Source organism: Sinohyriopsis cumingii, chromosome 14, assembly GCF_028554795.1.
Source record: "Sinohyriopsis cumingii isolate HCF-2022 chromosome 14, ASM2855479v2, whole genome shotgun sequence".
Taxonomy (NCBI): Eukaryota; Metazoa; Mollusca; class Bivalvia; order Unionida; family Unionidae; genus Sinohyriopsis; species Sinohyriopsis cumingii.
The window spans coordinates 19,814,190-19,826,534 of record NC_142974.1 but is presented as its reverse complement, the minus strand read 5'-3'; the positions used below and the strand labels follow the sequence as shown (position 1 = coordinate 19,826,534).

Genomic DNA, 12,345 nt, shown 5'->3' with positions numbered 1-12,345 from the left:
TAGATAACATACCTTATCATATGAATTCAAAATATTGGTTCTGGACATGTATTAAAATAAAATGTGGCAGCTTGTGAGGGCTAAACTTTACACTGTTGTACTAATATGCTGGCCGCTGGTCACATTAGAGGGGTGGCTGTTTTTGAGGGGTACTTTCGAATAAAAACTTGTCAGTGCCAAGGGATTCTGGCTGTGAAAAGTGGGTACCCACTAGTGTGGGTTTGTTCAAAAGGGAAGCCACTGTAATATTGTTGATACATTACCTGCTACCACTGCATTGCATTACTTTTCTGGCAACTGATATAAGAATGTCACACCTTCCTGACAAGGGGCCCCAAGTGGCTGAGAGGTCTAAAGCGTTCTCCGTTACAGATCACTGCCATCTCGCCTCTGTCTGTGTGGGTTCGAGTCTCGGATTCAGCCAATGTGGGTATGTGAGAAAGCTTGCCAGTAGCTTCTCATGGGTCGATGGTTCTTTCCGGGGTTTTCCCGGGTTCTTCCTCCACCTTTAATTCTGGCCGCCATGTATAGCCTATCATGTGCTGAAAAATGGTGTTAAACCCTACAACAACAACCTTTCTGACAACAGTGAAGAGCAGCAATCTCACTCAGATGGGTTCATGTCAGATCTTTTGCTCTGGATAGGTCTTTGACAGATGACCAGGATTTGGCCACTTATCACCAGGCTCCAAGCAGTTGTGACCAGATTGGAAATGCCAGTGAAACAAGTGGACATGTCAGTTGGGGAACATGGGTCAGGTTGATACCTACCTGTCTTATGCAGCATTTTCCTCATTTTATCTTCAATCTTTGGCATACCAGGAACAAGGTATTTACTTGTTGGCTCCAGTTGTGATAGCCCAACATGTGGCTAAGCCATCTACCAGCTTACAGCTATGAACACTCCTTACAAACGTGCAAGTTTCTTTATTTTTTTATACCAGTTTTTGTTTGAGGTCTTCAGCCTTCCTTCTGATTGGCAAATTCAGCAATCGAGTAGTAGCATGTAATGCAGTACCGTCCAACCTGCGACCCATGGGTTGATTTTAAATGACCCACCAGAGCTCAAGCAGCAATAAAGTTGTTGCTTTTCAGTTTCCTGCTGCATCCCTCGGCTTCAAGAAAAACATTTTTCAGTGGCCCATGGCATCAGAAAGGTTGGACAACATGATATAATGTATTACTGCTTTTAAAAAAAATTGGGGTGGAGATAAAACTTGTAAATACTTACCTGATACTATTACAAAGATACCCATCTCCCACCCTAATTTGATGTCCTTTAGTCTTAGTTCTGGGTAAAATATGTTCCATATGCTGATTATGACTAAAGAGTCAGACAAGGACCATGTTCTTTTCAATTCTGTACTATCAGTTAGTAATTGGATGAGGCATTAATTTAGCTCAGACTAGGAACTTGGCAACACAGAAAAGGAAAGCAATACAATAGTAGCAAGTGAGCTATAATGTCCATAACAGATTTTTAAAATACTAAATTTAATAGCAGCAATAGCTTACCAATAGCTATTGTTTAGCTTTCTTTTTGATGCCAAAAAAATACACCATTAGAATAAAGAATTGTTAGTATGAAGCAGTTCCTCATGCAACTCGTCTTGTTCTTGGTATGTTTTGTGCAGAACAAGCACAGATATCTCATCTTTTTCAAGGACATTGATCTGATGTGTGCCAAACACCAGAAATAAATTAGCCTGTTTGCGTCCTGAACTCTACAGTAATTATCTCGATGGTGTTACATTAACCATTCATTTTATTTCCCAAATCCTTATATTGTAACCTTTTCCTTCCGGTTTTGGTTTTTCCAAGGACTTCGGATTACTTTGTTTAAATCCAGGAGTTGGAACGCTTAGTATCAAAATCATTTTATATTTAGTTTCCGGTAAAACTAATTTTATTTATGCCATACTTACCCATAGCTATTGTCAAATACCCTTCTCCCACCCTGCTCAGATATCCTGATGTAATAGTCATCTGTGAAAAAGATGAACGATGAACTATCTGTGCTTCTTTTGCATATAACATACCAAGGACAAGGCACAAGAAATTGTGCCATGCTTACAATTCTCCACTCTAATCAAGGATGTATACACATCAAATGGATGGCACATTTTTGGGGCATGAAACCGTAAGGTAAACAATAGCTATAGGTAAGTATTGCATAATTAAAATTAGTTTTACCCCCTCCCCACTACATTTTACTGGGTATCTTATTGACTACATTTTACTGGGTGTCTATTACATTTTACTGGGTATCTTATTGACTACATTTTACTGGGTGTCTATTACATTTTACTGGGTATCTATTAAATGTTACTGCGTATTTTGCTCTCTGTATCAAATCTTTGATATGCTTATCTACTGTAACCACTAGCTTCACTTGTAGTCATCATTCATCACTCTCCCCACCCAATGTATGATGATATTTTTGGCTTATTGGGATTTCAGTCCATCCATTCATATAGCTTAATGTCCATTTTCTTTTACCAAGCATAGTTTGTGTTATGAATAATAACTTGGTGGTCTTACTAAAATCATTGACAAGTTATTTATCCACTGGCCTAGCATGTCAGTTTTATCCATCAAGGGAGGCAACTCAGTTGGAACATCATCTGCCTTTTCTGTCAAGTTGAAAAAGAAATCGCAGAAGTAATTTGTCACCTTTGAGAATTATACTCTGAACTACTTTCATGAACATGGAATATGGCAGCAGAATGAAAGAAAGTCACAATCAGAAAAACCGTTGCTGTCATAACATAATTGGTATGCTCCATCAAAGGCAAATCACATAACACATCGAGTTGGTGTATATTCCAACAACAGATTCCACAATTTTTCATCTCTTGACAGACATTGCCCATTGTTGTTATGAATGGGTTAACCATAGTAATAGTTATCTCCCCTGGATCTTATTCCACTGATGTTAATTTTTGTTAAACAAAATCACCACAAGTCCATTAATAATGTTTAAAATATTAATGTAAATTCTGTTATGCCATATAGAGTAAAGAATAGTTTGAAAAATATAAAGATTATTTAGAGCTGTATTGTTTGGATAATAAAAAAATCGTCAATTAGCGGTATTACTGGAGGTTTGTTCCCATCTACTCTTACATAAACTGGTACACTTGAAACCTCATATCCATCAGTACTCTTAATTCTTTGATTTCAGACATAGCATCTTTGGCATCCTACCTGTCAAAGCTATCCAAAGGTTCTCACAGGGAATCTATAGAATCTGCAATGAGCCGCAAACTGAATGATTTGGATAAGGAATTACTTGAAATGGAGCTGAGGAGAAGACAAAGAAGGAAGAGAAAGAAGAAAAGGAGGATGAGGCGAAATGCAATACAACCTGTATTTCAGCCAATTTCAAGTGCTATGCAGGCTTTACATCATGTAAAGAAGAAGCGGCATGGAGTAAGAAACCGTCGTCGTCGCCATGGAAGTGCAACATCTGGAGCAAGTGATGTTTCTATTCAAAACGTTGGTGCAGTTGCTGCAATTGAACAATCTGCCATGGAAGGAAATTCACTGTCTTCACAAATTCTGTCAGATTCTGTGACAACTCATGATGATAGCATGGACTCATCAATATTTCCTGAGCCAGTAATGCCCAATTATAGTTTGTTTACTGCAAGTAGCTTCTTACCAGCTCTCCAAGCCATGGGAGATAACTCATCACAGCATGGAAGTATAAGAAGAGGGAGACGCCGGGAAGTCAAATTGGAAATGACAGAGACAAGTTTTTATCATGAGGATGATGATCAGATTGAAATTGGTGGAAGCAGAACAATCAATTCTCATTCCGAGTGTCAGGAGGAAGGATCAATTGATATTGCTGGGACAAAGAATAATCAGAAAGTGGCAAACACACAGTTGGGTAGCATTTCACAACGTGGAAATGGTGGTAGAAACAGCCATGATACAAGTCAGTGGGGCTCATTTTCCAGTAAAGGGAGTAGACAAGACTTACGACAAACAAGACAAGGTTCTGCATCAAGTCATGGGAGCAAGACCCAGGAAGCATGCAAGACTGGGGCAGCTTCAAAAAACGGTGCTGTCCATCACCCGCAGGACACTGAGCGGCTTGGTTCAGCTGGAAAGAAAAGGGATAGAAAAGGAATAGTTGTAAATTCGGACAACAAACAAAAGGTGGGTTCTGCCTCTAGTCATTCGAGTAGAGGAACTTACACAGGATCTAGTTCCAGTCGCATTGGGTCTGGGTCTAGTCATAGTAGTCGGCTATTAACAGAAAATAGGGTTGATTCAAAAACTAGTTATTCTCGACATAATCAGGAGTTTGATAGACAAGCCAGTCCAAGGGTGCAAACCAATACACCTGACTCTCAGTTTGGTGAGCCTAGGATTGAATTAAGCGATGATGCATTGGAAGAAATGCAACCAGATTATCCAAATGAACCAAGGATAACCATAAACACATATCCACTGTTAACCAGCAGGTCAGATAGATCTCTTATATATTCTGATCGTCAGAATGGACCAGCATCCAGTAAAAACAGCCCAGCTATAAAGAAGAAGGGAGGTAAATCCAAAACCAATGCTTCAGATAGTTTTGATTTCTCAAATTTTACCTTTCATAATGCATTGATACCAGGCTTACAAGGGGAGACAATTCTAGATCTTGTGGCTTATGAAAATGAGGAGACAGATGAAGAAGAAGATGACTTTACAGAGGTGTCCTCATTACAATACTAATTACCCATTAGACTGTCCTTAGACTTGTTTAAGAATATAAAATAATAGTTAGGTACTGATTTTAAATGTACAGAGCAATTCTTGTTTTCGGTGAGTCTTTACAGGCAGAATAATAAAAAATTTCAGAAAGCTTTATTAATTTGCTCAGAAGAGACTAAACATGTATAAGATGTTAGTTTTGACAAAATGCATTCTTCATCATTGTTTCATCCTTAAGTGGTAATGTGTGTCAGAGGTTTTAACTGTCTAATTTGTGTTGAGAAAAGAATTGCTGGAAAATCTCTAATAGTATTATCATTAATGACAACAAACTACCTTTTTATCAATTTAGTGTTTTTTATAATTTGTTACAGAAAATTTTACATGTTCATATTCACCAACTTTTTAAAATATTCAGATGTCCATGTCAAGGCTAATAAAACTAATAAATGTTTAAATATTACATCTTTTCTAAGGATGCTTCGGATGAATCCTGATGTGATTTTATATAAGTCAGAGAAAAAGGGAAAATGTTACTTTATAAATTTTCTCCGCACTAACACTAAAGTGCTATGCATCCATTGTTACTGACCTTCATTCTGAATTATGTTTTAGTTTACTACATGTGCATTAATGTATTGTAATACATGATTCACAGATGTCTTTTCTTTTTTAAACATTTTTTCAGGAGCTGAGATTAATCTTATTTTTCTTCCCTCAGATGAATCTCATGATCTTTTATACATGTAATGATATATAATAATGCCAGATTTAGTTATTGATAATGAAATGTTGAATGACATGTTGATAATGACATGTTGATAATGAAATGTTGAATGACATGTTGATAATGAAATGTTGAATGACATGTTTTTAGTTTTATTGAAAAATTCTTTTAGATTAAAAAAATTCTTTGAGAATTCTGTTATTATTATTAGTTTTTGTTAGTGACTTTTTGAAAGGAATGCTTAATTAATATGACTCAATACTATGAGCGTTTGTCTGATATCAGCTTGCATTTTTTATTTGTAAAATATTTAAGTTAATGGGATTTTTTAAAAATATTCTCATTGAAAACAACCTTTGTCAGATCTAAGTTGTGCTCATTTTAATTTGAAAGTAGTTAACAAGGGTTAATTTTAGTTCTTGAAACTTATTAGAAACCATGTTATATGTGCCATCATCTGATATCGTTGAGCATATCATTGCCATATTTCTTGCAGGAATGGGTTTTCCTTTATACAAGTATCATTAGATATATTGTTTAAGAATTGTTTCTGTACAAGAAGTATGCAGACCTGCCAACCCTTAGGACTTGATCATAAGTCTTACTGACATGACCCTCAAATAACAGACTTGTGGAATAACGCACAAATGTCGAAGATGTGATGTCAAGATACAATATATATCATGATATGTAGTCTTTGATAAGTATGTTTTTCAATACGTATTTTGTAAGCTTTTCATGTCAACAACATATGAACTTGAATCATTGCTATCATTTTGTGAACATTTTATTTGCATTTTGTTCAGTGTCTTACGGCATAGCAACACAAGTAAGAAGTTATTGAGTCCCAAGATAGTTGGAGTAAAGTTTCTTTCCCAGGGGCACACCATGGTAGCTGCATTGCGTTAATGGTCGGATTCAAACTTGAGAGTCCATCATGCTAACCACAGAACCAAGATGGTTTTAGTTTTGATTCGTCAAGTCTTGCAACCTGCAGGACAGTGCATCAGACCAAATCTGCATCACTTGAATGCTTGAATATTTGAATAATTGTCAAGTGTAAGAATAATCAACGCTAATGTAATAAAACTTACCATATGAAAAAGTTATATCGGTAAAAAAATCCCAAAATTTTCTCCAATTTAATAGTGTCTGTGAATTTATAAAAGTGTATAAATATATGAAGTTCTTGTGTACACCGCAGTGTATTTTGTTCTCACTAAACTTTACATGTTATTGATACATATTGTTGTATTATTACATACCCAGTTCTTGTGTTTCTGTGTCTCATAAGTAATACTGGACAACTGGTGTAGACGTAAATATATTGTCAACTTTGTTGTGATGGATTGGATGTATTCAGGTTTTTAATGTGCTTTTGTATAGCTTGGCAAGCATGCAGTGTTGTGGTTTTACTATTCATAGCAAGAAAATTATTTCTTATAACAGAAAAAGTGGTTGTTGAGAATAATGCATAAATACATTAATTTGTTTTGTTGTGCATTTGATATTCCTCTGACTATGAACCTTAAACAAAGATATAATGATTAATTAAGAGAAAGGGATCACCTTTTTTCAAAATAACCAATCCAAGAAATTGGACTGGTCCACATTTTGAATGTATCAGTATTATGTCCAGAATGTGAGTATTTCATTAGGCAATATAATAAATATTTTTAAATATAGAAAAATTGGCATAATTATACATTTAATGCAGTTAGATAGAAAACTTATGATATTGTAAAAACACTGCCGTCAGCTCCATCAGTCACAAAAAGTAGTATCATATGTGAACGGATTTAAAAATTGAAGAAAAAAATATTGTTACATTCAAAGCCGCTTAAGTCTGGAAGCCATCTACTTTTTTATTGTGAATGGGATGTACGTTATAAATTAAGTGCAGATGTTGTCATTTGTTATAGATTATCGGCTTGTGAACTGTTTGAAGGACAATAACCACAGATGAATATTTCAGCTTTTGATCCTATCAACTTGGGGTTTTCACGAAAATAATTCTTATGATGCCTAGTTTATCTGAAATGAAAATGGTATGACGTCCATTATGACCATAATTATGGTCATTTTGCAAACGTTGTTACTGCTACTCTTCCTGACTGGATGCCCAGATTCACTTCACCAAAAGATATCTAATGATTACAGGTTACTGCATTTGTATGGGAAAATATGAATGAGTTTTTTCAGATGGATACTCCATGACCTTGGGAGTGCAGTATATCCATTCGACAAAACGAGTTCATGTTTTCCCATACAAATACAGTAACCTTTTTATTATGTGCTCTTTTATATTTTTTTATTTTACCTAAGGCTTAACTTTATAAACAAAATACACTACAAGAAACAAAAGAACTGATTTTATGCTGTATTTCAAACTAAATGCACAAGTGCAGATTCATCAGTACACAACAACATTAATGTGTACATAACTCTGCGAAATTTTAATTTAGTCGCTTGCTCTACATCACTTTTGATAGAAATTGTCATTTTGGTCTACTTAAAATTGAAAATTATAGTTATATTGTAAATGAATGCAAATTGCAACAACTTTCCCATTTGGTCTGGAATGAATAGATTTATTTATTGTGTGTGTGTGTCTGTGTGTGAGAGAGTGAGATTAATGTACTAATGTATGGAATAGCTACTTTGTTTACAAATTACAATGGCATGCTTTCTATTCTCTGTTAATAAGAATGGCTTGTATGTCTACCAGCTAGTACTTTTCTGCATTTAGGTTTGTTGTCCTTTTGGCCTTGAAAAATCAAGTCAGGCTGTATCAAGGGATGTAACTCAAATTTTAATCCTAGGAGGAAATGATTCTACTTTGAATGGTTACCTCCATTGTCCAGAGTTATTTCAGTACAACTTCACATAAAAGGTTTTTGTTGTTGTTCTAGGGTTTAATGCCATTTTCAGCACAAGATAGGCTATACATGGCGGCCAGTATAACTGGTGAAGGAAGAACCCTGGAAAACCCAGGGAAGAATCACCAACCCATGAGAAGCTACTGGCAAGCTTTCCCACATACCCATGCTAGCCGAGCCTTGGACTCGAACCCACGCAGACAGAGGTGAGATGGCAGTGATCCGGAACGGTGAGCGCTTTAGACCGCTCGGCCACTTGGGGGCCCCACATAAAAGGTAATTACTTGTATAAATTAAAGTGAACCATTTTATTATAACAAGTTTTTAGTTGTTTGCTTGTGAAGAGATAAAGAGAAGTAAGTCTTAAGCATTTAAAGTTAAAATTTATTGTTTTTGGAGAGTATTTGTATTGGCATCTGGCCATAGAATGAAATGAGATTTAAAATATTTCACAATATATGTTCATCCTGTTTTATGTATTACATTTCCATCCTGTTTTATGTATTACATTTCCATCCTGGCCATCAGTATTCGCAATTTTTTATATTAATGTTTCTAATGAATGCCTTTTTTTGTCAGCAACCAAGTGCAAAATTTACTAAAGTAAATTGTAATTGTCTGCAATTTTATATTGAAAGCATCTAAGATATTCAGTAAATTTAAAAAAATGTTTATTGTCTTCAATCATGCCTTGAATAAATGCAGGCTAAATATTCTAAGTGGAATCTGACTTCATTTCGCTGGATTCTAAGAGCATTTTCAAATAAAAGTTAAGAAATTTAAACCTGAAACAACTTAAATGTCAGTAATTCTATGCAAACACTTATGGAATGGAATGGTATCTCAGTAGTAACTGTCATTCACTTTACTTGCGGCTATCAATGTTCATCTTTATTTGTGTCTTCCAATCACCACTTCTAACCAAAAAAGATAAAGACCCAATGTAAATGGTCCATTGTAGGAGATAACAGGACCATCTATCACACATCCATAAATTTAAGTACTGGTAATTTTTATTGTTCGTGCAGTGTAAAAAGCCAGGTAAATGTATACCTACAATTATGAAGGAATACACTGCATATAATAAATACAATAATCATGAGGAATCAGAGTCAATATGTAACAATTCTAAACTTGTATCACAAATTCTTTTTTATGCTATCTTCTTTGTACATTGAAATACAGTTAAGTATTTTTCATGGGGCCCTCGTTTCTGTGGATTTCAATGGGCACCAGTTTCTGTGGATTTTGTATTTGTTATAAATAACAAATTTAAAGATACCAGTGAACACTGATTCCCCTGTAGAAACAACAGGTCCACTTCTCGATACATGAATTTACTGCCTAAACTGTTATTTTTCAATGATTATCGCTCGATATATAAATCTGTTGCTTATAAAACATTTTTTCCTGATATTTTTAATCATAGGGTAAATGATTACATGTGAAAAGACTCTTTAAAAAATATTGCTCCATTATAGTTATACACATCAAAGATATATCTACCTCATTTTCCAAAAACTGTTACAGTATAAGTTGAGTTCAACTGCAGACTGCACATACATGTACCAAGATCTGCCATCCCATTTTAGACTAGCTGATCTTGGTCTATGGAGTTTGATAGAAGTAATCTTTAGAAAAAAAACATATCTGCCATCACATTATAGGCTAGCTGATCTTGGTCTATGCAGTTTGATAGAAGTAATCATAATAACAACACAGACCCAGATCTGCCATCTCATTATGGGCTAGCTGATCTTGGTCTTTGCAGTTTGATAGAAGTAGTCATTAGAACAACACAGACCCAGATCAGCACAGCATTGGTGGCAGATCAGGGTCTCTGTTGCTTGCAATTGGAATCACCTTACAATCGCGTATAAACATTGTATACTAACTGTACAAGACTTCTTAATATTAAGTTTTCCTTTTAAAGTTTGTAATGGTGAATATGCTTTCTTTTTACATATTATGCTTACACCTATAAATGATTTCTGGCATTTTGAAAAATGTAAAAAGTGTTACTTTATAAAAACTGTATTAATTTGTTCCAACTCACTGCTATGTATTACTGAACTTTTATTTTAAAATTATTCTTCTTTCCCACTGCTAAGCCTGAAAAAGGTTATATCTGCATACTATAATGAAGAATGTATTATGTATGTAATGTCCTTCAGTAAGTTTCACATTTTGTTTCTGCATAACAACTTCAGTTCAGACCATTAAAAATCCATGCAAATCACTTGAATTTGGGGCAGAGAGAAATCCTATTAATTGTGGGGTGAAAAGGTCAGTGGTCCAGGTCACAGGATTTGAAAATAAAATTTGAAAATCATTTCCACAGTATAAACTTTTCTGTAAATGACATGGGTTTGAGATAAGATAGATTTTGGGGTCAAAGTCACAGCAAGTCCAAGAAGAAAACTGTTTTCTACGTAGTATCTGTGTTCCTTTACTGCCTTCTTTTACCTCAGTTTGTGGATGGCTGGCATTCAAGGCAGGTTAGACACCTATTTATTTTGTGATTGAAAGGTCAAAGGCCAATATCATAGGGACAGAAAGAAAGAAAATCAATTTTTACAAAACTATGCAAGTCCTTTACCATATGCCTTGACTTAACTTTGCTGATGGTTGCATTTGAGACAAGGAAGATACCTTTTGAGTTTTGGGTTTAAAAAAGTGAAAAGTAAGGACATAGGGAATCTTTGAAGGAAAACAGCTCTGACAAAATAACTCTAGTCCATTGCCACAGACTTTGTGTAAGTTTTACATCTGAGACCAGGAAGGCAGTGATGAATTTGACAGTCATTAGGTCAAATTTACAGAGACTGAAATATGGTGTCATCTAAATAATTTGTTACAGTGGGCATAAAATGTACCATTGACATTAGTTTTGTTAAATTCAAATGGTATTTTTGTATTAAAAACAATTTTTAAAAAAACACTGATGAGCAGACAGGACCCATAAGCATCAATAATATACCATTATTAAAGTAAGAACACATATCTGTCAGTAATTTTATATCTACTAGCAGTAGAACACAGAGGACATTAAGGTCCCCATCACTATCAGTAAAATACTTAGAACAGTAAGGTACCCATAACTGTCAATAAAATCTTGTGCTGTGAGAACAATAAGGTCCCCGCTACTATAAGCAAAATAATGAGATATCAATAAGATCCCCATCATTCTAAGTAAAATAATGAGATAACAATAAGGTCCCCATCACTATAAGCAAAATAATGAGATATCAATAAGGTACCCATCACTATAAGCAAAATAATGAGATATCAATAAGGTCCCCATCACTCTAAGTAAAATAATGAGATAACAATAAGGTCCCCATCACTCTAAGTAAAATAATGAGATAACAATAAGGTCTACATCACTCTTAAGTAAAATACTGTGAGAACAGTAAGGTCCATATCACTCTCAAGAAAATATGGTAAGAGCACTAAGGACCCTAACACTATCAGCAATATAGTGTTAATGGCAAAATATATCCTCTGAAACCCGACAATTAGGAACACTTTTCCTCCATCTTGTTAATGGTCTGTACTGGACAAGTTTTGCTATAATTTACCTTTTTTATGCAGGATGGACTGGTGTTAATCATTACTAATGACACTGCAAAAAGCTTTCTACTAGATTTTATTGCGAAAATAAATCAAGCGTCAAAGCATACCAATTTTGACAACAAAGATGTTTGTATGTTTCCTTTGTAAATGAATTAAATAGGTTGTTCATCTCCTTTGGTGCTGCTCATTTTTAACATAAATTACATGGTTATAAAATGCAATGAGATTGTGTACAACAGCTTTTTATTTTGTAATTTTAATTTTATTTTGTAATATCAGAGTGGAAATAAAATGTTTCAAACCCTAGAGCTGCATTTATCATCTGTTGAAACAGTTCTTGTAAACATGGAACATTATTCATCACTATTTAGTTTATGGTATTCTTGTATACATAGAACATCATTCATTACTATTTAGTTTATGGTATTTTACCAATAAATTCTACTTTTGGTA

The 12,345-nt window shown here is 34.7% G+C and overlaps 1 protein-coding gene across 1 annotated transcript in view; it reads left to right on the top strand.

Moving 5' to 3' along the window:
* LOC149783376 (protein smoothened-like) overlaps positions 1–12,345 on the top strand; it is a 75,558-nt gene extending 63,213 nt beyond the window's left edge. The window contains exon 12 of the mRNA XM_089931606.1: positions 3,185–12,345. Within this exon, the coding sequence (XP_089787732.1) occupies positions 3,185–4,731 (1,547 nt within the window). The 3' untranslated portion in view covers positions 4,732–12,345. The remainder of the gene's footprint in view (positions 1–3,184) is intronic.